Here is a 25,419-nt window from a genome sequence, read left to right as displayed (position 1 = left end):
GCCAGTGGAGACCTGTTGACGGGTGGTCGGATATTAGTTGTGTAGAGACGGTCCGAACTTACTTTGGGCATCTTCGGTGAATCGAGAAAGAGGGTATGCGTCAGTTTGCCTTTGTCAACTTTTCGAAACTCCATGAGCTTACGTACCCGTGATCTGACATAGTGTGAGAGAGCACTTCAGTGCGTTTCTGTCATCTCTGCCTCGAACCCCCTGGTACTAAAACGCCCAAGTTTGTCGTGGAATATTTTGTTACCTTCAACGCTAGATAACGCTTATTTACCGACCTCAATCCCTCTGGTGCTAAAACGCTCAAGCTTGTCGAGAAATCCATCTAACGTGGACGATACGAACTATTCCACGACAAACTTGGGCGTTTTAGCACCAGAGGGTTTGAGGTCGAAAAATAAGCGCCATCTATCGTTGAAAATAAGGAACTATTCTACGGCAAACGGGCGGCGCTCTTGACTCCCACCAGGCGGTCCGAAATTATTTCGGGTTTGCTTCGGAGAATCGAGAAAGAGAGCATGTGTCAGTTTGCCTTTGTCAACTTTCCGAAACTCTACGAGCTCAGGTACGCGTGATCTGGCATGTGTGAATACTGCACCCGGTGCTCAATCTGGCATCTCTGTCTGTCACGATTGTTCAGTAAACACTCATGGTGCACTTGTTGGCTGTGTATAATCAGATGACATGCGTGTGCGGGGATTTTTAAAGTAATTTATCATATGTAAAATGCTGCATTATTGATAAATTTTACTCGCAGTATACCTGACATGTTCGATTGCACGTTGTTGAATAATTGTGGTTAAAGGAATATTTTTGTAGTGTAATTGTTTAAAAGAAAGAGTAAGTGATGAATAATTTCTTTGTTTCTCTAGCAATATAAGTTACTTTGTTTTAGATGATTAAGTGAACTATTATCACAAAATTAGCATGCGTTTGGAAAATATTTCATATTATAAATATCATTTACAAAGTTGTGCTATTAATAGAATAAATCAAACTATTTGTTATTGATATATTTTTTTTTTATTTTATGCAGATTTATAAATGTTAATGTGCGTCTTTCTCTTATAAAAAAGAAGTAGAACAAACAAATATATATTTCTAATTAAAGTGGTAAAAGATACTCTGAATGTAGTTTACTCATTTGTTATGAAATAAGAATTACTATAATACAGAGTAAGTTACATAATAAAATACATATACAGATATTTAAAATTCATTCTCAGTACTTATTCTGAGACTGCAGTTTACTTTTCCTTTTTAGATTTATAGTATTACTGCTGGAACAAACTAATATTAATACAACATCAAAATATATAATTACAATAAAAAATTTGTAATTATATAAAGAAAATATAGTTGTTTACTTTAGATAAATTTTATATTATAATCTTTAATGGATTGGATTAGGAAATTTTATAACAAAAGGTAAGATAAAATAAAATATTTTTAGATGTATATTTTTTTTAAAAGTATTAAAATAATAACATTCTGTTGCAGATCCATTGTTTTTATGGATGATGACTTAGAAACTGTTGTTGAGAGAAAAGAACGATGGAGAAGCATCTATGTGATCTACTTTACTATGTTTCTGATGTCTCTTGGGTTCAGTATTGTACTCACTGGAATATACCCATATCTTGACAAGGTGAATGTAATAAGAGAATAATGAAGGAAGACTGTAATAAATAATAATATATTAATATTGCAGTTGGATAATAAAGCAGGCAAAGAATTCATGGGATACGTAGTTGCAGCTAATCCTTTGGCACAAATGTTATTTTCACCTGTGATAGGATGGTGGGGAGACAAAAGAGGATCGATTAGAGTACCCCTTTTAGTAACATTAGCTCTCTTTGTATTCGCGTCAGGACTTTATAGCATTCTCGAAATTTTACCAGGCGATCAAAAAATGTTTATGGTAGCTGCTAGATTCTTAGTTGGAGTTAGTTCAGGTTAATATTTATATTAATTATAATTAATGTTACTATAATACCATCGAATGAAAAGAGTGTACCAATTTTTGTGTTAATAATATATAAATATTTGATTTTCAGCAAATATTGCAGTGGCACGGTCTTACCTCTCTGCAGCTACAAAATTTGTAGAAAGAACGCATGCAGTTTCTATGGTATCTCTTGCACAGGTAATGTAGTTGAATATTTTCTTGTATATATCAACAAAATTGTTTAACAAAATGGTTTAAAATTTGTTAGGTACTAGGATTTGTGGTAGGTCCTGGATTACAAGCAGCAGTTACACCTCTTGGAGAGAATGGTTTTTATTTTATGAATTTGCCTGTTAATATGTATAGTATGACTGGTTGGATAAATGTTATAATGGGAGTTCTAAATATTGTTTTATTTCTTCCATGGAATTTCAAGGAACGTAGGATTGCTTTACGTGAAGCTATGCAAAATAAAGGAAAAGCGACAGGTAAAAATTCCTATGTTAAATAGTATCAGTAGTAATAAATAAATTAATGGTTTGATTAAACATTTTTCTACGAACTACAGAAGAAGAGACGTTGAAGTCTGTAAAACCTGATTATGTAGCATCTTGGACATTAATTTGTGCTTTTTTTGTCTTGACATTTAATTTCGTTCTTCTTGAAACGTTAGTATAACAATTTCATTGATATATTTTTCCTTCCGTTTACTACATTAAACATTCTTTTATTTTTCTATAGACTTGGTACTCCTTTAACTATGGATCAGTTTGCTTGGTCGAAAAAAGAAGCTTTGTATTATATGGGTCTATTGATGAGTATTGGTGCTATTGTTTCTTCTATCGTATTTTGTATAATCGGTCCTTTATGTAAAAGGTTGGAACATTTTATACAAATATGCGGTTAAAATTGACCATTCTTTTTTATTTATTATTAAACATTATCAGGTTCAATGAATGTAAGGTGATGATGTGGGGTGGTTTTCTATTTATGCTAATTGGCAATATAATGTACATCCCGTGGGGCCCTGATCCTCCACAAATTGCTTATGTAGACAGTAAGTATAGAAACATACTTATTTAATTTGTATATAACATTAAACTTGGTAGATCGTATACTGTTTGGAATTTAATTTGTGTGTAAAATGTTTGGTGAATTTTATCTTTTTATGTTTACACAAATTTATATTATATTTTATAGCGTCTAGTAACCGTACAAAAGATACCAATGCTACAGAAATGTTAGGATGCCCAAGTACTCAAGAATGGTGTTCATACACACCTCAACTCACAGTCATGCAATTTTTCATTGGTTTCGGGTTCATCACTATTGGTTATCCGTTAGGCATAACTTTAATACAAACTATCTTTTGTAAGGTATTAGGACCACGGCCACAAGGTGTATGGATGGGTTTTATGACAGGTGTTGGATGCGCATCTCGTGGCTTAGGTCCAGTATTTGTTACTGTGATTTATACACGTTTGGGAACATATTATACGTTTGGTACTACCGGCTCAATGTTAATATTATGTATGTTGTGGTTGCAAATCGTGAACAAGCGTTTAGTTCCTCTACAAATAATTGCTTCAAAAGATGAAGTAAAACCCGATGTTGAAATTCCGTTGGTTCATCGTCTATCTAATAACGCTCAAGAGTTAAACGATGTACAAAAAATAGCAGAACTACAGAATGTGATAAAGTCTAGCGATAACCACATTTGAAGTGCAATTTTATTTTTGATGATTTTATATACGGATTTACACGACTGCCACTAGAAATTAAGTACGAATGCAATGATATATTTTTGATGAATAATTACAGATTTTTAATATATGTTTGGCATGTATAAATATGTAAGCAGACTACAAAAAAATATGCGTACAAAGAATAGAAGAATACAATTAGGATGATGTAGCTTTCAAGTAAATGTAGGCACAGTTTTATAGAAATTAATTCGCTCAATTTTACTGTTAGTCGATTTTTACTTTGGTATCTTATAGAAGAAATGAGATTAAAAATGCAAATGTTTAATGTAAAAAACACGTGTATCGATTAGATTACGGAAGAAAATACTTTAAACAAATAATAATATGATATAATTATTGAGTACAAAATTTGTTACGTATTCAATTACATCAAAAAATATTTACAATTAGAATCAATTATTTAAAATGTTGCTCATATAATTTCAATTTATAAAAATACTAGTGTCATAATAGCAAAGACTGATATTAGGTAAATATAATAACGTTAAAGGTCGAAATAGAAGGTTCATTAAATTTAGCAATTTTAAATGTCTTCCATTCAACAATTTAACATTTACTTACGATGATCGAATGAGATTTTTACTCAAAGATTTTACTTAAAATAACGGATAAAATATTTTTTTCTTAAAATATGTACATAACTCGTAAAAAAGTTACGCCATTAAATATTATGCGTGACGAGGAACGCGAATGAAATAATGTAAACTATATACATTTTTGGAAAACTAAATTTTACACAATTCCATTTTTTCAAATTGAACTAAAAACGTGTTTATTTTAATAATTAAAAATATTTTAACTATCGTAGACGATAACTGTTAAATTTTATAGTCTATTTAAAGAAGATTCATAAAACAAATTCAGTTTTATTGGTATCTCTAAGTGAAAATAAAAATCTTTTAATTGTTAACTATTTTATCTGTTTACACAATGTTGATATAAATATTGTAAAAAAAATAATAATAAAAAAAAAAAGGTTTCTTGGCAAAAGTTATACAAAGAAACAATTATTCTAAACAAAAACATTTACAGTAATGTATGTTGTTATAAAATCATGAGATTGTAGAACGATTGTAAGTTACAAAAAACCATTAACATGGATTTTTAAAAATAAATGGAAGAAATGCTGATTTTTATATAAATTACACTTACAGTTACAATTAGTCTTTTTTCTTTGGCTTTTTGGGATTACGTGATCGAGATTTAGCTTTACAGAGGGGACAAATAGGTGCATTTCTGTGAATTTGTTGATGGCATGATAAACATGACTTCATTGGAGGCGGTTGTTGCCTAAAAGCAAAGAAATAAGACATAAAAAAAGTAGTATGCCATTATGTACTTAGATATTATTATCGTGTATTATTATTACTATTATTTTTATTAATAAATTTTGTACTGTATCAAGTATATTAAATGCAATTCATTTTGTGATTTTTGTATTATTATGAAATAAGATTAGTAGTATTTGCATGCTTTGTTATATAAGAATGTAATATAAAATTGAGTTATACCAGTGGTACCTGAATGTTGGAGCGGGTGGACCTGGTGCTGGGGGTAATGGTCTTGGCTCTGGTTTACTTGGACCTTGAAGGGGTTGGGGGGCAAGGAAAGGTGTAGAACTACCTGGATGACTAGGATGGTGTAAGGCAAGAGGAGGTAATAAATCTTCACCCCGTACTTCCACCCTCCATTCTGCCTTCTGCATAGGACGATCAAAATAGCTGCGAACAAACCACCTACGCGATAAAAGTCATATTCAATAACATTTAAAGATACAGCACATTTTGCACATTTTCTTGGAATTGCGTAAATATCGAAATATTTATTTTTCAGAATAAACTAGAAACCAGTATATAACATACAATGCTTTTTATAGTGTAAAATATTTCAATGTAGAGGGTGTATCGAATAGAGTAAAAAAAATCATATAATTAAATGTAAGTAATGATATTTAGAATAAATTTCTATATAACATAGTAGGAAATAACTATACTTACTCTGGTGAAATGAGATCCGATTCTGTTTCATACAATTCTGGTAATCTTTCCAGTCCTAAGAATTCTCTGCGCATGCGATCAATGTCATGCTTCAAAGGTTGATAGTCATTATTATGAATCAATTTTGCAGTCTCTCTTGCTTTGTTCCTGGCTTCCTCTGCTTGCTTAATAACAACTTCCATCTAGGATAGTTACATAAACGATTACGTGTTCAATCTACTTAAAAGATGACATTAGAATAGGAGCTAATAATACCGCATGAATATCTGCATGTATTTGCCGCAATTCTTCGACATGTGCCATTTTTTCTTGCATTAGGAGATCCATTTCCTGTTTGTATTCTATCAAGCATTTCTCTTCTTGCTCTGTCTGTTCCACCTCTTGTAAAATTCTTTGCTTCATTTTCTCCAGTTGAATAGTTTTTGACCTGGCGGAACACACAGATGCTTCGTTTGAATATAGAAAATTAATTAAAACTATATCGTGATGCATACGACATAAATGGTATATAAGATCATCGATTTTTATAAATTTACATATAAATAAAAAGGTTTTGGAAAAATGAACTTGAGTATGTACTTAATGTCTTTCAGAGCCTCCAATTTCGCAAAAATAACCGTGGTTTCCGTGGTTGACATAATTAAACGCTTTTCAGCACTTTTGTTTAGACAAACCCTGTCAAACGGAAGACAACTTGTTTATGCAATAAATGCAGCGAATTCGGGAGCGGTATTCCTTTCGTCAAGGCATCACGGACGAAATATTTTCGAGAGAATCAATGCAACACTACGTGGCTTGTAGTTTCATTTAAAAGTAAACGAAATTGTCAAACTTTCAATAGTATTTTTGAAAAATTAACCAACACCGTTGACGTCAATACAATGAACATAATTCATGCCATGAGACACAACGATAGCAAATTCTGCGTAGATCAGAAACAGCAAGATTCTCGGATACACGCGAATGAGTGCGCCGCTCAGCGGTACATTGGCGAACTAATGTAGAAAAGGCGGATTCGTTCAAAACGAAGTGCGTCGAATGGAGTTTAGTCAAAAATGCTTTGTTATGATTCGATAAGGACGCGTATTACAATCAGATAGAGGACTAGACTGATCTGTGTTAAAACTCGTGTTAAAAGCGATTAAATTCAAGCGAAAGTCATTATCTGCGAATAAAAGTTGCCAGAAGAGTATAAAATGCAATAAAAATTGCACGAAAACGATCACAATTACTTGTCCTAGCAAACGTATACGATCTTGCATCTTAACGCCGGAACGTTTCAAAATGAACCACCAAGAGTGAGTCACAAAATTATTCGCTCAGTCGAGAATGTGACAACGAGTTAACAAGAGATAAGTAAACTGCACATTACAGAGACAATGGACAAGACAATGCACTTGGATGTTTTGAAAACGAATTTAAAGCAAAGTGCTCGAAAATAGGTAAATGAATTTAAAATATTCTTTCGTTGCCCCATAATTTTACTAATTTATTGTACATCCTCGTTCAAGCGAATAATTTTTTCAGAGGCTGTCCACGACGTTCAAAGGAAAATCGTGAGATCTCGGTGATGAATTCGTTGGCGCGTTTTCGCATTTTAACGAATAATTAAGCAACGAATTCGTTGATCGAACGCTTGGTTATCGGCTGGATCGGGACCTTAAGGCGAGGAGAGAAGACGCGCGGTCGCGATCGGTGACATTTTGGCAGACACATGTATCGCAGAGGTTCGAAGGAGTCACGGAGTCAGCGCGTATCAAACGTCCTGAAGCGGCGATACGAATGCCGGATCGGTCGAGCAGGCCGACGTCAGTCGACGCCTGTCGACGCCTGTACCCCGTCGACCCGGTTACTGACCGAATTTTTACGCTGATCCAGATAAGAGACTGTCGGAAAATCGACATCGCGCTGGTCACGATGGCCTCGTCTACTCCCCCAGCCTTTCGTCGTCACGACGCCCGCTGCACCCATCAGTCCTCCTCCTACTTAGCGCCGGGTACAAACTTCTGCAGTTCGTGTGACTAAGCACCCGACAAAGTTTCGAGTGTCTGAAGCTCCGCGAGCTGTGAATATAGGACAAAGGAGAGTGCCCCCGACGGGCGTAAACTCGTCAACGCCGGCGACAACGTCCGCGGCTATTGCGTTGCGCGCAAAAGGGGAACGGTTTTTTCGTTTTTTCTCTTTTTCCTTTAACGGAAAACCGAGACTCCCGTTCGCCAACAGTGTCCATTCGACGAGTTGCCGCGCGGCGATGTGCCATGGGGTCCAGAATGGGGTCCAGAATGTAAGTAATTCACACGGACACGTGTTTCCCGGCGTTGATAGTTTATCCTACGTTTCGCGAGTCTCACGTTCGCCGCGCGTGAAACGACATATGGGAATGATACCGAGTAGCGTCGATTTTTTATTTTTTATCCATTTTTCCCTTTCGGGGACGGGAATTAACTCTTTCTCGGATCGAATTCACCCCGTGGACGATTTAAAAGTGTACACCGTATCGTTTCGTTGCTTTTTCCTGATTTTATTCCAGCACTGGAAAGGCGAATTTTATCACAATTGTAGAAAAACTCGATTTGCTAAAGGGTGAATTTGTATATGATCTGTAAAAGGGTTAATTTGGAAAGCAAAACCTGTATTATGCCTCCCGAATGTTTTATCGTAGATATTCTCGTTCAAATATTCCACGTCTCTTAATATCGAATGCCTTAAATGAGTAGTTAATAGGTCAAATAGCCCAAAGTCAATGTAAAGTTTATCATGTATTAACAAATTTGAAGTAGGATAATTCCGTTACTGAGAGGTGAAGATCCTCTATCTGTGTATGTGTGTGTGTGTTCGCATACAGAGTTGTTTCAAAGAGATGGAATAGAAAAATCTTCTGCAAAGAAAAATCAGAGTCCTTTTTTATTAATTTGCAAACCGAGGCTTCGTTTTCAAGATATCGTTAAGGCACTTGATAAAACATGTAGGATTAGAATTAGTTGCAAATCGTTTTACTATTACCTACTTCGGACGGAGCTTGTCGTGACCTCGTGTTATTCCTTTTCATCACTTTCTCGAATTTCTCTTTTACTAAATGTCAGTACGATACGTACACGTACGATCGACCGCAAATCTCTAATAAAGCGGATATTTGCAATTTCCAGTCGATCCAATCGGGATAACTCGACTGGTCCACGATGAATTAATAATTATAAGAGATTGGTAAACGAGAAATTAAATGGACACTCGTGAATCACAGAATTAACTTATTTTAAAAAAGTGGCGCGCGACGAAAAGAAGTCCAATTGTTTGCAAAACATATTTGCAGGAATTATCGCGATTTCTCGAAGTTGTCCCAAGTATCGTTGTATTAGCCGGAGATAGAAGCTCGGGGGGATATTATTCCGCTACTTAGCGCGTCTTTGTTTAAACAAGTACGCGAGTTTTTAGTAAGTCTTTGTTTAAACGCGCGTAAGTTAGTCACGGTGATCGCGAGGCTATTGCGAATTTGGTATTCCCGTGCATGATTCGTACGCACCGTTCCACGAACCTCGCGAGTTTTCACCGGTATTGGCGTCGAATACGGATCGACGAGAACCTTGGTGTCCAGGGGTAAGATGGCTACCACAGACTGGGGATTCACCTTGCCCGCCATTATGCTTCGTTAACTAATTCGCTCTGGGCGGTCGGCAATGTTATCTTAAACTGGCCTTCGAAATGTTTGTAAAACTTAACTCCTATTTACGGGACCGCTTAGAAGCGTGTTCTCGTAATCGTGGCAATTGATGTGGCCCGTTTGTGGAGCGGCTGTTCTCTTTTTACACGATACTTTGCAAGGCGAACGCTCGTGAGCGTGATCTACGATGATTCAGTTGAATCTAAACGCATGACGCGTAACCGAGGCACTAATTAGCTGCTCGTGTTCACGGAATATTCGGGACAATTGCACGAATATCAAGGGTGAAGAAAACATTGACCGAAACGAGTAGATTTGCTAAAACGAGCACTGACAAAATTAGTAAACGGAAGCGTAACTATTTTTAGCGGTTCAAAATTTGCAACGCAAATCGATCGTTCGATTAACCCCGTGACGATGGCCGGCGCTTTAGAATCCAAACTAAAATAGCTATTAAATAATTACGCGATGTTTGCATTGCGTTTGAGTCGTAAAATTTTACGCCAAGGATCGCAAATCGTTTGGCGCGGAGATGGGCGTATTTGTTCCGAAAGAGATTTTGCGTTTTCCTTGATAGACAACCATCCTCGGAGAGAATTGCTCGATTGGTCGGCGAGTTTCGCGTAAATCTCAAACAAACACGGTTTATCGTTGCGCAAATAGTCTCTGCCATTTCGCATAACGAACGTTCCACAACGCTGCTGTCCGTTTTATTTTTTCCTACCATGTTTCTTTGTTTTTTATTTGGGTCACGAACGTTGTTTAGTTCGATAGGCTGTGGAGTACCTCTTCGAGGGTTCGTCCCTCCGTAATTCTCGAAACGTTTAGCAATTTTTATATTTTTGTTTAAACAGATCTAACGTCCAATGGTTATCGATGGTCACGAGCGGTCTAAATGTTCGATGCTCTCCGCAGTTGCGAGCGAATCTCTTATCGACGATACGTCGAACGTTTAATGAGATACGAAAGCATTCTGGTGCGAGCGAATCTCGCCTTGGAATGCTCCTTAGTTATCGCTTTCTTATTACGATATTTACATAACGTGATTACCTGTTCATTAGATCGGCAGAAACCTTTTACGGAATCTAGAGATAAATGAAGATCAGTTCAAGCTGTTTTCGTTCCCTTTTTTTCTTATTGTTGTTCTCGGAAAGTGGCGCACGATCGTCTATATCGGAGCATCGATAACGGCGATCGGCACGACAAATATTATCCGTTTAATTGGGACGCAAGGAGAGCATTGTTTTCTCGCGCGAAGGCGTAAATGCAGTCCGGTCATTCGATCGAGGGAGAAAGAAAGAAAAAATGGTGCATGTATTTTAAATTTACAACGAGTTTTTCTCCCCGTCGTTGCATTATTTATTGCGACTGGCAACGTTCGTTGTTGATTTAGTAAAATACGATGCAGGATCGAGCGCGATCGACGAATGGGAACGAAAACAGATACCGGGGCTGTTGCTTTCGTCGAGGTATCGAGCACGCAATACCGATTTTTACATATCAATCGTGCGAATATGTGTATACGTACGATGTAACAATAAACAGGCACGTGTTAGTTACAACTAAGCTGTTCCATCTGGTTTAAGCCGGTGTAAACCAGTCTGATTTCATTTTTCGATGGTTGTTTTCGCTAGATCGGTCAAGACCCGGTCTTATCTAGCCAGTATAGCGTTATCTATAGCGTTTCGCAGGAAATGGCACTCACGCGTTAACCAGCTCTTTATTCGTTACGAATACAATAACTAATTTTTGCCATATGACATTTAATTATAATAAAACGACGCATTCTTGATGCAATCGACTGTTCGACCGTTCCACTTTCGCGTACGTACCAAGTCATTTCACTCTGCGAAAGTCTTAAGAACGATTTGGATCATTCCTCGTCATTCTAATTTGGCAAAATGCCGATGTTTCCTTTGCACGTACAAACAGTAGATTCGAACCGTGCATTTGTCAGAAGTTCATATTCTTACGATCGTTGCTATTTTACTTTCAGAAATTTCGTATAATACGTACGTTTTGCAACTGTAAACAAAGCCCGACACGAGAGTCATTTCACTCACGAGATCGAGTGCACGCGTAACTGTATTTTTAGAGCATCCCACGCACTGCAGCATTTTTATTGGAGCAGCGTTCTGTCAACAAGACGTTGATTCGCTTTGTTTTGTATTTTTCAAGTTTTAATATGCCGTCAGAGTAATTAAAGATACCGCGAACGTTGACGCTTTATCAGCGGGTCACGGAATCATCCGTTTTCTACGGTTAGCGTTCGTGTTATTGAATGATAAAAAGAAGCGCAAAGACGGAGTGACTCACGTTTGCTACGAAAACATTATACCGAACAGGATATGTAGGTTACGCGAAAGTCTTCAAGGATTCCTGCAGTATTTTTATCGAATGCCTAATTCATATCACAGCGCGTACGCTCGTTTTTGTTGAGAATACTTTTGCAATATTTCCGGAAACGCTCTGGAAAAAGATTCTATTTCGCTTTAGAATGCCGGGGAGGCCTCCATAAAATGATTTTTAACGCGGTTGGAAGTCAATAATACTCGTCGAGTAAAAATTTATGTTTTAATCATGAAATTCGAGCAAAAATTCAGTGGCCTGGGAAAGCACGAAGCACGCTTCGGTAATATTTTATTACGTTAATCGCGTCGCGCGTGCACACGGATTATGGAAATCGCCATGAATTTTTAATATTTTCGACCAAAGTTATCGAGCGTTGTTTTCTAAAAAAACGTGTACCGTTTTCATTTTATATTCGCGTTGCTCTGATACCGTTCGGTCTCGAAACGGAGACGCGGCTTTATTGAAATTTGCGTTAATTATAATTCACTTAAGATAGCCTTCTCAATCGTCCCATAAGTGTTCGATGGGATTTAAATCGGTACATCGTGCAGTTCTTAAACTATTTTGTCGAAATGTTATTAGTGGAAGAAGCGTTGTAAAACATTGATGCATGATCGTGGCTGGTGCATGGTCGAGCGAGTGCCTCTCCGTCGAGAAGAACCAGAACTTAAGAAGGACCGACCCTTCCCTCTCCGACTATTTTGTTTCCCCCACCACCCTTATGGTCATCAGAGACACCAGCGTCCGCATACGTTTACCTTCAAAGACAGTTGCTGCAACAACGAGGCGACTGGTCGCCGACGCGGCGGTGATAATTTGCGCGGGCACGTATCGGCCACTTAGTGATTGTTTTGGTGAACGGTGAACTCGCCTCTCGAAATTAACGAGTCCCGTGGAAGAGCAGGAAGAACGGCGAGAGAGCGCACGCGGCTTGGACACCTGTTCGCGCGGTCGAGATTCCTGCGAGTCCAGTTTCCCTCGAAGTACGGCTTGGACGGCTCGTGGAAATCTCGATAACGCTTCCTCCTCGTCCCACGACCACCGGAAACGTCCGTTCCTTTTCGTCGAAGCTTCGTCGTTTGATCACTGTCTCAGGTGAACGACTTACCCCGGGCCGGCGACGCTGACTTGCGATTAATTCCACGCGATTGTCCCGGAATCGATCCGAAAGTTCGCGTAAGACAACTGTTAACTCGAACGAACCGCAACAGAGCGAAATTGTCGATCTCTCGATCGGGATACGCGCGATAAATTAAGAAAAACGATTAGGAGCGGTTAACTATACCGCGTCTCGAGACGCGCGACCATTCGATTACGATCGCTCGTAATCGGTTCGCACTTGGTAACGTTATAATTGAAACGACGTTTGATCCTCCTTTGACGTTAACCGAACCCATTACTCGAACTTGCCTGGGCAAAGGTGAACGGAAGGAGGAAGACGATCGGGTGATACCGTCTGCGGTGCAGGTAACGCGACACCGTTATTAAGAAATTAGGATTGCTCTCGGAGCGGATCGTTTAGACGTTAATGCATGTTAATCCGTGGATCGTGAATTGCGCGCGAAGGACAAAACCTGTTACGCTTCCTGTCGGTTTATCCGGTTCTCGATATCCGATATTTCTGTTATTTCGTTATCTCGACGACACTGGGCACGCGATCACCGTAACCGCCCAGGAAGAATCGTCGGAGCCGACGAATTAGCAATCGGCTAATAAGGCGATAGTTGGCATAGTTCCTAGCGGTAATCGTCGGCCCGCCGTGACTTTAAACCTTTCGCATACTGACGCTAACGATCGCCATTTATCTATCCATCCATTCCCGACGAAAACGGAAACCGTGCTAGCAACGGCGATAAATAATAATAAAGTCGAGATTTACGACGAGCCCACTAGCCGTGCGCATAGTTTCTCTTCGTATTTATCTCCGCGGATTGAAGGGCAGCGACGATTCATCTCCGCCTTGAAACGCTAAATGGACCGCGCGGAGCCTTGGAATTATCAAGGCGATGTGTAAACTGCATAATTAGTGTCGCCTCGAAGTCCTCTCTAATAGAAACGATAGAACTTGAAAAGCGATAGAATTCGAGCCGATTCGAAGCTCGTTGAATCCCGTGGCTACCAGTGACCATTCTGAAAACAATCGTACCGCGCTTCCGGCGGCGAGTGATCGTCGCGACAGCTTCGCGACGCACTAATTTTCGTAACGTCCGCGTCACGACGTCGCTGGACGCTCGTCCTTGTCCCCGTTTCGATCGACGCCGTCCGATTCCGCGCGGTGACAGTGGAAAATCGGAATTCGTCGCGTGTAGCTGACCGCGATCGCGGTGCACTCGCGCGTAGGAGGCGATCGGTCTTTATCGGGCATCGGTGCCAATCGCCTCGGCGATTAGCCATTCGTCTCGGGTCGCGAGCGGTTCGAGGTTCCCTCGATCGACTGGCTCACGGTCGATGGTCGATCGTTTTCCGTTTCTGCGTTCTTTCGCGACCGCAGCAACCGAATGACGGACCGCGCGAAAGTGGCCGATTTTTCCCCGATATCGCTGGTAAAAGTTTCATCTCGTCGTTTTATGTAACCGCGACGTTACCACCGGGCCCGTTACGATTCGCGTCGATGGGTCACGGTACTGTAATTGACGAATCTCCGTGTGTTCGCAGACTCAGAGACGACAAGGAGGACAGCATGAGGCTCTTTTGCTCGCAGAGGGACGAGGCGTCGTCGAAAACAAAGGATGCCGGCCGAGGTATTAATCGCGTTAATCGGGGACCTTAAACCGACACGGTTTGCTTAAACGCGATACAGTATTTTCGTTGATTAATCTTAACTCGAGTTAATCGCCGGCCACGACGCTCTTGCGCTTCCTTTTCCCTTTGCAAAAGTACCGCGACCTCTGGTTGCTCCCTAACGGTGGTTCGTTAAGGATAAAGCAATTAAGGCTTTTTTAATAAACGTTGCCTCGTACGCGATTAATCGAACCACCTCAACTTCCAAGAGAATTCAGATCGCGCTAAGCGGGAGCCGTGTGTCGAGATGATTCATGTCAGGGGAAGTGACCTCCGACCCGACGTTAGTTGCGCGGATGACATCTGTCCCCGATCCTATGTTTCTCTTGTGGGACTCTCGGTCGCGCGACCAACGGAGGGTTAAAAGCCAATTGAGTTCGATCCGGCAAAGTTCGTTTCGCTGAACCGGCCAAAACGGGCCGTGGCGCGAGCCCGCGAAATCATCTCCGTTTCAGCGATGACGGTTACGGGAAGTTGCTGGCCGTCGGTGTAATTACCTGGCGGATAGTCGCTCGTAAAACCGACGAGTGATTTAAGAGAGAATTATGGATCGCGATTACCCGCACGTGAAGATCCGAGTCGAGTCCCTCTTATTTTTCGCGCGGATGAAATATCGCGTGTCAGCGGTTTCAATTTTTACAAGACTATCCGATGTCCGGATTAAGAGTTTTACGATCGACCCGATTTCTCGCGCGCGGTTATCGTTCGGTTTTTCTTTCTTTTTTTTTCGCCCCTTTTCGCCTTTTCCGACCTCGTTATTTTCGAGCAGAATTACCCCACCCTGGGAATTTGCTTATCGTCGATCGTCGGAAATCTATCTTGTTTTTCCAGGGGAAAAGAGAGACCCGAACGGGAACCAGGAAGTGGATCGTTTCGGATACTATCAAACGATCATGTTCGCGATAATCAGCCTGCCTCTGTTTTTGTCAGCAGGATTCACGCTCGCTTACGTGTTCACCGCCGGCGGAGTTAAATACAGGTACGTTTTCAGGCGCTTTTCGTAATCTCTCGCGAACATCCGTTCCTTTGTTCGACGATGTTTGTCCGAACATAACGTTTACAGGAAAGAAACACGAGCTTGAAACTGATCGCGATTCTAGCCGATCAAACGTTACAATTATGTAATTGATGCGTCGAGGAAACGATTACCTTGTTGTCAGAGCGATTAGCTTCTTTCTTACGACAGCGTTTGCTCCGTTTTACGCGTACTTATGCAATTCTAATTTACTTTCGCGATGCATCGTCTAACTTTTGCAGATCAAACTATCGCAGATAATCCGATTGTATTTCCGCGAAACGTTTTCTTTCATGCAGGTGTTTGGTACCAGAGTGCGAGGACCCCGTGGACGCGAAATTCGACGCGCCGTGGGCAGTCGATTCGGTTCCCGATATCTCGGAAATGTCCAAGTGCACCCGCTACGTAGTTCGAAATCATTCCGGCGAGTGCACGAGTCTTTCGTTCAGTAACGCGACTCGTCGATGCGACTCCTGGGTGTACGATCCAACGGAGAACACGATACTCGACGAGGTAAGATCGAATCGTTCGCGTAGGAGTTCGCCGTCTCGGTGGCTCACAGTTCTCTTCTTTTCCACGGTTACAGTGGAGCCTTACCTGTGACGTCAATCGATGGAAGCTCACGTTGGTGGGCACGATAAATAATGTCGGCCAATTCGTTGGGCTGATCTTCGCCGGATACGTATCCGACAGGTGAGAAATAATCGCCAGAGTGGACCGGGCTCCTAATTAGTCTTGACCGGATCGGATCAGAGTCCAGGAAATGGGATTCCTCGTCTGGAATCCGATGGCTAATCATGTTCGATCGACGCGGAGGAACAGCGAAACGCAGTGAAATACAGTGTTGCATCGGCAGGGCGATTCTTTAAGTTTTACGACCGGAAATAGTCGATTTGAGAAAACGTACGCTCGAGATGAAGTCCCTCGAGAATACAGGGTGTCGCAAAAGGCTGGTTCTTTGAGACTTTTGGCCCTTACGATTAGTAAAATACGACGAAGAATAAGTTTGCGGACGAAACTTTTGATAGACCTCAGAAGCGTCACTCGTGACGTATAATTTTGCGAAGTTCTGTACATAAAGCAGAGAGGATTATGCATTTTGCCCCGAACTCCTGGGATCTGTCACCCTTACGAGTAACAAACTCGAGTTTCGAGTTTCCGGTACTCGACCGACTGAGTCTAAATAGACTTTCCGAACGGTGGTCCGTGATTTTCATTTCGAATCCGAGGAATACCGCGAGTTGAACATTTGGGCAAACTCTGCGAATTCCAGGAAGACGAATGGAAAACTTGGAAACTGTTAGGCGATATTTGAGATCGCGGGGAAGAGACGTTCGACGATTACGTGATTCCGACAGTAACTTTGAGCTTTCGAATATCCCACGTTCGATGCGATAGCGGTGCACAATACATCGGAACGGCGTCTATCGCGTGTCGGAACAATAAAAACGCGACATGCCAATATACACCCGGCGCGGTATGCTTATTCGTTCTGTTGTTTTCAGATATGGAAGACGTACGATTCTGACGCTCACCACGTTCCTAAGCGGAATCAGCGGTCTGATACATTCCTTCTCCGTGAATTATTGGATGTTTCTCGCGTTCGAATTTATCGACGCGACTGTTGGAGCCGGCATCTACAGCGCTGCGTTCATTTTAGGTGAGTTAATAACGGGGGAAACTAAGGGTTGCTTGACGCGAACGATGCTGATATAAATAACGGCCGTGTCTCGCGTGTCTCGAAGATCATTTCGATATCGAAAAACGAGTGACCAATATGCTCTGTCCTTTATAATCGTGTCCTGTACGACTCGAATACTGTTTTGAGAACTGAAATCGAACCATGCCTAAAACAGCCCTAAAACAGCAACCGATTTGGATAATCGGGCGCAAGGAATTTATCAGATAATTATTTTTGCGTTCAGGGATGGAGATGGCAGGAGTGAAGGGCAGAGTCCTGGCTAGCACCATCATCTGCTGCATGTTCGCGGTCGGCGAGATGTTGTTGGGATTGATCGCGATGTGGATGAGATCGTGGCGTCTAGTTCTCCGGATGGTGTACGGGCCAGCGTTGCTCGCCATTTTGATGCCTTTCCTGATCCCGGAATCAGTCAGGTAATTTCCGTCGGCGACTATTTCGCTCGCGTTGCCCCGCGGGCCTCGTTAACGATCTCGAAACGATCCCTTTAACGACCGACGAAGTCGTCGTTGTTACCTCGACATCCGGCCAATTAACTGGCCCTTTGACGTCACCGTGCCCCGTTGATTGGATTCACCGTTTTAATTAACGTGACTGCAATCGAAATCGTCCGTATTTGGATCGCTTAATATCAGAACGCTTCGATCGACGCTTTCTTACGTTCGTTCTCCGTGTTTGTACGGGGCGTATTTGCGAGACAAGTACCCCTCGTAAATATACAAAACCGGAAGTATATTTCGAAAATAGTGTCAAAGGTCCCGAAAGTGTAACGCTGACCTTTTGAGCTCAATTTCTATACAAATACTCGTTAAAAACGGTCCATCCTTCAAGGTGGCTGTTGGCGAACGGCGAAGACGAAAAGGTGGAGAACATTTATCGCAAAATGGCGCGTATGAACGGGCTGCAAGTCTCCGAGGAGGCGATCGGAAAGTTCAAGGCACTGAACATGGTCAACACCGACAAGGTATAATTCCTCAACCCTAAAATAAGGGTCAAAGTGAAATTTACGGCGCTATTTTGCAGAAAGAGCAGCTGACGAGGGAAAAGAAGAGCCCAGCCATGCAGATTCTGGGCAGCTCGGTGATGATGACGCGATTGGTGGCCTGCTCGTTTTGCTGGCTGACCAACACCTTTGTCTATTACGGACTGTCGTTGAACTCTGTGGCTTTCGCCGGCGACAAATATGCTAATTTCATACTAGTCGCCGTTGTCGAGATTCCGGCCTACTTTTTAACTTGGTTCATGACCGATTACGTGGGTCGTAAGATCACCCTGTCGTCGACCTTTTTATTGAGCGGTGCATTCTGTCTCGCGATACAATTCGTGCCAACAGGTGAGTCGGTCGTTCGATCGAAGCTATAAACGTGGAAATCACGGAGACAGCCAGAGACAGACTTTTTTAATGCCTGGTTAGTTTTATTTAAAAATAATTACTACGTCGAGGAATCGATGGTTTACCCTTCCAGGTTCTTGGACCTTCTTGCCTCTGATTCTGTACATGGGAGGGAAGTGGTGCATCACGATGTCCTTTTCCACAGTTTATATTTACACGGCGGAGCTGTTCCCTACGAACTTGAGACACTCTCTCCTTGGAATTTGCAGCATGACCGGTCGCATGGGGTCAATATTGTCACCGCAAACTCCACTTTTGGTGAGTCTGTTACCGCAACAGTGTACACTGTAGCGCGTGTCAATAAGAGCAGCCGTTGATATTTTAAATATTAATTCTTCCGCGAACCAGCAAGGAAACGTCTTCGAAAATGTTTCTGACTGTCCCAAAAATTGACAATTTTCCATAGCGAATCCTTAAAATTAATTAACAAATTACACAAAAATTGGAAGCGTTTGAATAGGAGTTCGTCCGTTTTGCGCAGGCACAAATCCTGCCCGAGCTGCCGCTGATTTTGTTCGGATGCATGGGCCTGTCCGCGGGACTTCTGTCTCTGATATTCCCGGAAACGTTGGGAACGAAACTTCCGGACACGGTCTGGGAGGCGGAGAACGTCGGTAAGGTGAAGCCGAACCAAGACACGCAGGATTCGCCGTCTTAAGCGCGCCGAGAAGCGCGACGATCCGCATCGCGTTCGATCCAACGGAAAGAGGGGGAGGAAAAAGAAAGACGGAGAAAACGAGAAGCTTTTTAAAAGTTCCCGGAAGCGACTATTGGCGGACCTCGGAAAGCTTGAAACGCGCGAAACTTCAGAAGTAAAAGGAGCTCGACGCGCGAGAACTTTCTTGCCCTGTTGCGTCGCGTTTGAAAATCGATGTACATAGTTCGTTTGCGATCAATTTCCCATAAAATCGACTCGCGCGTTCGTTATTCGCCTTTCGCTTGCCACCTCGGCGTATCCGTTTCGCCAGTTTTATTTTATCGCGTTCAATTATTTCGCATAGCTGCTCGCTCATGGTCGTTGCGTTCGCGTCGTCTGTCGTCTGGACGTTTCTGCACGATGCTTAACGTTAAGAGAAAACCACATTATACTCAGGTATTTACACAGTATTGCTGCATCGCGCGAGCGAATGTATTAGTTCGTAATTATATCGAACCCGTTTCCTTCTGGTAGACGTAATTATCGCCGTCGCATTATGCGTAGGACCGTGCCATCATAGAGAATGTCATAGAAACGATAATAGTGATTTAATCTTAATGTACCGTGTCTCGTACGGCGGTTACGTAGCGTACAAAAGTATGTAGAATGCAGTGATTATCGTGCAATGGTTTAGATAGTTAAATACGATGTATGAAAAAGAGTATTTGTCGACGAGACGAGCATCTAATAACTGATTTAATTATATTTAATGCAACGTCAAAAGAATGTTTTTTCATCCTGAAGCGTTGGTGGGATTTCGTGTCGCGATTTAATAATTATTTATAAGCATTTACTTCTCCTTTCCTGGTTGTTCACCTCCGATGCAATCGTTACTGCAGTGATCGATGAAGAATAAAAAATACATCGCCACGTTCGTACTCCAGTCCCTGAAGCTTATGGGCTCTGCACTCATATTTTCGAAGCTATTTAGTCGAAGGGAGCGAACTGAAAAAACAATGGATTTATCGAAATACAGAATACGCAACTATGTACATTTCGACGTATTTCGGCTTTTGTTTTGTAGTCGGCGAATGTGTTCCACGGAAAAAGAATATCGTAAAAATTGTAAAAACAACGCGAACACGTTACATGAATTTTTTAATAAGTATTATTGTTCATTGCCACGGAGTATTAACTAAATATCGACGAACACCTTAATGTCTATATTAGATCTTTTGCGTACATTTTCGTTTACAGATCACATCGAACGCGTTTCCATCGTGATGCAAGATAGAAAATTAAAGGTGCTTCACTACTTCGTAGACTCGTATTACTCGCTAAATCGAATAATAGATGTTTCATTACTGTAATTGTTCACAGTGGGAAAACAAAGAATTACTTTATCGTACTGCCATTAATCTACGTTAATATAAACGTTTGCTTGATTTACTCGCTGGATTCATCGATCTGTGTTGACCAGTGATCGAATAATTCCACGTAATCTCTGATAATCCGATGTTTTCCTACCGTAAGCAATAAATAGACACAGGGGTAGATAATTTACGTTATCGAAGTAGAGAATCGCTGTTTACTTCGAAAGGATCGACGAGCGGATCCACGTTAATCATGGTTTATTCGGTTTAGTAATTGCGGAAAATCTACGAAGCATCGAACCAAAAACGCACCAGAGCTTCTCTTCTCTAGTCAGCGAAAGTACTGCCTGTTCGTATTTGTTTTCATTTGGAAAGAATGGACTGTGAGATCATTTTGAAACCGAAAAGTGACGCAGCAACTGGCGCATAATATCAGAGGATTAATGCTGTGTAACGCATCCGCCATCTTTGTTCGGGTTGGGGTGGGCGGGCGAATTTTAATATACACAGGGATTTGGATATTTCATTTTGACAAATTCCCGGCCGGCGTGCTCGACTCAAAGGAAATTGAAGCCCGGCGCCGGGGCGCGTGCAATAGGGCCGCATGCTCTACGCGATGCAGCTGGTTATTTTATGTTTACAGATGACTCGTTGGCTCGTAATAAATATCGTTGTCCGGACCACAAATCTTCGGGGATGCGCGTTTCTCCTTGTACCTTTTTTCTTATTCGCGAAAGTGGACCGGACGTTCTCGTTTCGCGCGCCCTTCTTGACGTCCCAGTCATCGTCGCTCGAAAATCGTACCGATTCGAGCTGTCTCGCGTCTCGAATCTAACCCTATCGATACGGCGGGCTTGGTCTTGAATTCAACATTTTTTACTTTCCAGCGTCACAGAAAATCACGATCGACTCGATCATTCGTTTATGGATGGACACTCTGTACGCGTCCCGTTCGTTCTTGCGTCGATTAAACAAATAAATGCAGGAATTCGTAGTCGTCGCTAATATCGGTAATGAGTTTCGAATTCCGTTTGAACCGAAAATAATAAAAGTTGTAAACTGTACACCGTCGATGCGACGTAACGCGATATCATTACGAATATCCATAACCGTGGGTGAAAGAGAATTTAATTAATGTAATGCATCCGGCATTCCCGTTAGCTTCGATCTCTCGGCCATAGTCGCGTTCTCGATCGGACCAACGAGATGGATTCTCCGGTTCGGGCTCGTGTAAGTCTATAAACCCGGGGATATGCGTCCATGCATCAGACGCATCTTCGTTGCTCGCGTATCGTGCTGGTGCACCTCTATGTACCACCTTTATCCCGGATTAACTACACGCCGCGGGGCTTGCTTTCGATTTAGCTGTGTTCCTACGTGCGTCTATGTGTATGTTGTGTGCAAGCGGCCGCGCGCTTTTCGCGCATCGACGGGCGAAAAAAAGGTTCCGTTCCAGACGCAAATAGTCGGGGTAAAAAGGAAAAGGCGCATCGATACGCCTGTTGATGCTCCACGCAACCGTAATGCGAGTATATGCGCGCTGTTCTTTGTCAACGGCATTTCCTTTTCGAATGTACGCGATGTTTTTCGCTGCCGAGGTTGCTTCTTTTGAGTTAGGGCTCCTATAGATCAGCGTTTCTCAACCTACTGGCCAGCAGCCTAGTATTTTATGCGATACGTCGCGACGTTCGGACAGAAGCTAGGACAATAGCCATTAAGGCGAGGAATGTTCCGTTGTAAGAGTCGTCTGCCAATTTCGTCAAAGAATTCAAGCCCTGTACACTCTTAGACCTCACAAAACTTTAGGGACTATGATTTTCTCTTACATCTTATGAAACAATCCTAAATTCGCAGCCATTAGCTCGGTGTTACCCACGAAGAAGAACTTTTCTATCGTGGGTAACACCGATTACCAGGTCTCACCACGTGGAGGTTGCTGCGAGTGGAGACCCAAGGAGAGATAGATGGAATCCAAGTTCCATCGATCTCCCTTTCACATTCTTAGAAACTAGATTAGTCATGTCAAGTAATTATTTCGTTTAAAAGAGGGACGAAGCTAAATCGTGGGTGACGCGACGCGACACGACGCGATGCACCATGCAATAGTGCGAGGAACGAGAGACGCGAACCGAGTAGCGAGGTCAAAAGGGTCAGCTCGTTGCCTCTTGGCAAGTCCGATCGAAGGGTAAGGGAATCGACGCACCCGACACAGGTTCCCCATTTCCCCCAAGCATCCTGTTGGGAGCCAACTGGACCCAACTCGGGATGTCTGACAGAGAGAGGGATCCTGAGTCGGGGCTACCGTAGACAGGAACAGTCCCTGATCCCCTCTGCGGCCGAAATACCCTTTCCCTTGGATCGTCTCGCTAGAGGACGGCAACTGACCCTTCGGGCCAGCTAATCGGCCGATCACTTGCTTTTTACATGGAAGCAGTGGTGATCGGAGGGGACGAGGGACGAGTGAAAGAGAAGCTACTTGTTACATAATTACTTGGCAGGACACGCGGCTACACTAGGGGCTTAAGTCTAAATACCAAGTAATTATTTTGTTTAAAAAGGGATGAAGCTAAATTGTTGGAGACGCGACGCGACGCGATGCTGAACCGTGCAGCAGATCTTTGGATCGAATCAACACTGCCCTTGGTAGATTGATTTCTATTTCTAGAAATCGATCTATCATTGGCAGGCGACTAGATCTTTCGGACAAACTGGACGGCCGATCACATGTTTCGTTCGACGAAACAGTGGTGACCGAAGCAAGAAACGAGAGAACGAGTCGAAAGAAGCTACTTGTTAAATAATTACTTGGCAATATTGGGAGACGCATACAATAGGGACTTAAAATTAACGTCGAAGCTCAAGTCTAGTCAAATTGAAGCTAAAATTCGGACGCTAGAAGGAAACAAAGTTCCTTGGATGTTAGTTGTACCAAGCAATTATATGGTTAAAAAGAGGGATGAAGCTAAATCGTGGGATACGCGACGCGACGCGACGCGATGCTGAACCGTGCAGCGGATCCGAGGATCGAACCTACTGCCCTTGCTAACTCGATCTCAACAAGAAAACAGAGAACTGCAACTCCGAATCGAGGTCTCCATTTCTCCAACGCAACCCGCCGGGAGCCCGAAGGACCCGACTTAGGCTGTCTGACAAAGAGAGAGTACCTGAGACAGAGTCGACTTCCGCTGGAAGGTATGCGTTTCCGCAGAATACGGAAACTCCACACCTTCCAGCGAAGTGCCGTTTTCCCTCGATCAAGCTTACCAAGGGAAGGCGATTAGATCTTTCGGACCAGATACACGGCCGATCACATGTTTCAATCGATGAAACAGCGGTGATCGAAGCTAGAAACGAGGGAACGAGTCGAGAGAAGCTACTTATTCAATAATTGCTTGGTACGACGCGGAAATATGGACAATAAAGAAATCTTCGACGTTAATTTTAAGATTCGCGACGAAGCTTAAATCTAATAGACTTAGAATTAAATGTCCCTCGGCGGATGAATCCCTCGGTGGATGAGTCCCTCGGCGGATGAGTCCCTCGGCGGTCGTGGCGTCTTCCCTCGATGTCCTTGGAATCGATCTGTAATAGATCTGACCTGAAACAGAAACTAATACTTGTGTTAGTATCACATGGCGTCTTCCCTCGATGTCCATGGAACTAATCTGTAATAAATCTAACCTGAAACAAAATTTAATAAACACATTAAACAAACGATGCTGAAGAACCTAGCTAGAGTGAAGTTAGTGAAAACGACACAACAATTTTCTAAATAAAATCAAAATAAAAATTCTGATTGATCGATAGACGATGCTGGTGAACAGCAGAACAGTAAAATAATTCTACAAAATGAGGAACTTCTCATCAAGTTAGATTCGATTAATACCACAAGTAGTGAAAACGATAAAACAATTTCCTAAATAGAATCAAAATGAAAATTTTGATTAATCGATAGACAATGCTGGTGAACAGCAGAACAGTAAAATAATTCTACAAAATGAGGAACTTCTCATCAAGTTAGATTCGATTAATACCACAAGTAGTGAAAACGACACAACAGTTTCTTAAACAACATCAAAATAAAAATTCTGATTAATCGATGGACGATGCTGATGGACAGCAAAATAATTCTACGAAATGAGGAACTTCCCATCAAGTCAGATTCGATTAATACCACAAATAGTGAAAACGAGAATGCAGTTTCACGAATAAAATCAAAATAAAAATTCTGATTAATCGACACAGACAGATATGAGTTCAAGAAACAACTTGGAACCAGAAACAGTAAACGATCGGAGAACATATTATATTCAGAATCATTTCCTTTCAAAGTCATAACGCAAAAATTGACCAAATAATAGAAGGACTGGTCAAGAGAACATCTCATTATATGTCAAAAATGGAGGAAACATCCACAGTATCGAAATAAGTACGGATAAATTAAACAAACCCAATATTTCATCAAACAACAGTCAAAAATAAACGAGTACATTTAAAATCAGAAAAATAGGAGAGAGAGAGATAGCAGATGTAAGCATCACTCACCACTGGTTACTATTGGTCATCGTACACTCACCACTGGTCAACTGGTCACCACTGGTCAACTGGTCAGCAGTGGTCAACTGGTCAGCAGCGGTCAACTGGTCAGCAGTGGTCAACTGGTCAGTAGTGGTCAACTGGTCAGTACTGGTCAGCAGTGGTCAGCAGAGGTCGCCAGTGTCCACCAGTGGTCAGCCCGGTTCACTTACGGTCAGTGGTAGACCCCCGATTTCGCGAGACCCGACTCCCCTGGAT

General features: G+C 41.9%; 3 protein-coding genes across 11 annotated transcripts; 2 read left to right on the top strand and 1 right to left on the bottom strand.

Moving 5' to 3' along the window:
- The first annotated feature begins 557 nt into the window (after positions 1 to 557).
- On the top strand, positions 558 to 3,675 carry Cln7 (CLN7/MFS domain-containing 8). Of its 3 annotated transcripts, none has more exons than XM_076782214.1 (11): positions 558 to 846; positions 1,043 to 1,182; positions 1,271 to 1,434; positions 1,507 to 1,654; positions 1,718 to 1,961; positions 2,064 to 2,152; positions 2,223 to 2,442; positions 2,523 to 2,622; positions 2,696 to 2,830; positions 2,902 to 3,011; positions 3,155 to 3,675. In XM_076782214.1, exons 3-11 carry the CDS (start codon positions 1,403 to 1,405, stop codon positions 3,673 to 3,675), a joined length of 1,599 nt encoding a protein of 532 aa, XP_076638329.1. In that variant the 5' UTR covers positions 558 to 846; positions 1,043 to 1,182; positions 1,271 to 1,402. The 3 variants fall into 3 exon arrangements, with proteins under 3 accessions (XP_076638329.1, XP_076638314.1, XP_076638320.1); XM_076782199.1 differs by having other exon boundaries at positions 558 to 850; XM_076782205.1 differs by having other exon boundaries at positions 558 to 850; positions 1,253 to 1,434.
- Positions 3,676 to 4,871: 1,196 nt separating this feature from the next.
- Positions 4,872 to 6,614, bottom strand: LOC143350257 (zinc finger C4H2 domain-containing protein). 5 transcript variants are annotated; one of them, XM_076782228.1, is made up of 5 exons: positions 6,297 to 6,614; positions 5,973 to 6,144; positions 5,718 to 5,899; positions 5,241 to 5,456; positions 4,872 to 5,010 (listed from the first exon to the last, which is right to left on the bottom strand). In XM_076782228.1, exons 1-5 carry the CDS (start codon positions 6,353 to 6,355, stop codon positions 4,881 to 4,883), a joined length of 759 nt encoding a protein of 252 aa, XP_076638343.1. In that variant the 5' UTR covers positions 6,356 to 6,614; the 3' UTR covers positions 4,872 to 4,880. The 5 variants fall into 5 exon arrangements, with proteins under 5 accessions (XP_076638343.1, XP_076638354.1, XP_076638341.1 ...); XM_076782239.1 differs by having other exon boundaries at positions 5,241 to 5,441; XM_076782226.1 differs by having other exon boundaries at positions 4,881 to 5,010; positions 5,232 to 5,456.
- An 823-nt stretch (positions 6,615 to 7,437) lies between these two features.
- LOC143351465 (solute carrier family 22 member 4) lies at positions 7,438 to 21,555 on the top strand. Of its 3 annotated transcripts, none has more exons than XM_076782974.1 (11): positions 7,438 to 8,001; positions 14,383 to 14,468; positions 15,340 to 15,487; positions 15,823 to 16,036; positions 16,110 to 16,216; positions 17,029 to 17,183; positions 17,449 to 17,638; positions 18,054 to 18,186; positions 18,246 to 18,555; positions 18,689 to 18,873; positions 19,097 to 21,554. In XM_076782974.1, exons 1-11 carry the CDS (start codon positions 7,976 to 7,978, stop codon positions 19,271 to 19,273), a joined length of 1,731 nt encoding a protein of 576 aa, XP_076639089.1. In that variant the 5' UTR covers positions 7,438 to 7,975; the 3' UTR covers positions 19,274 to 21,554. The 3 variants fall into 3 exon arrangements, with proteins under 3 accessions (XP_076639089.1, XP_076639091.1, XP_076639090.1); XM_076782976.1 differs by lacking the exon at positions 7,438 to 8,001 and adding an exon at positions 12,595 to 12,822 and having other exon boundaries at positions 19,097 to 21,555; XM_076782975.1 differs by lacking the exon at positions 7,438 to 8,001 and adding an exon at positions 13,984 to 14,270 and having other exon boundaries at positions 19,097 to 21,553.
- Positions 21,556 to 25,419: the final 3,864 nt, after the last annotated feature.

Source organism: Colletes latitarsis, chromosome 2, assembly GCF_051014445.1.
Source record: "Colletes latitarsis isolate SP2378_abdomen chromosome 2, iyColLati1, whole genome shotgun sequence".
Lineage (NCBI taxonomy): Eukaryota > Metazoa > Arthropoda > Insecta > Hymenoptera > Colletidae > Colletes > Colletes latitarsis.
The sequence above is the reverse complement of the archived record's forward strand: the minus strand, read 5'-3'. Positions and strand labels throughout refer to the sequence as shown.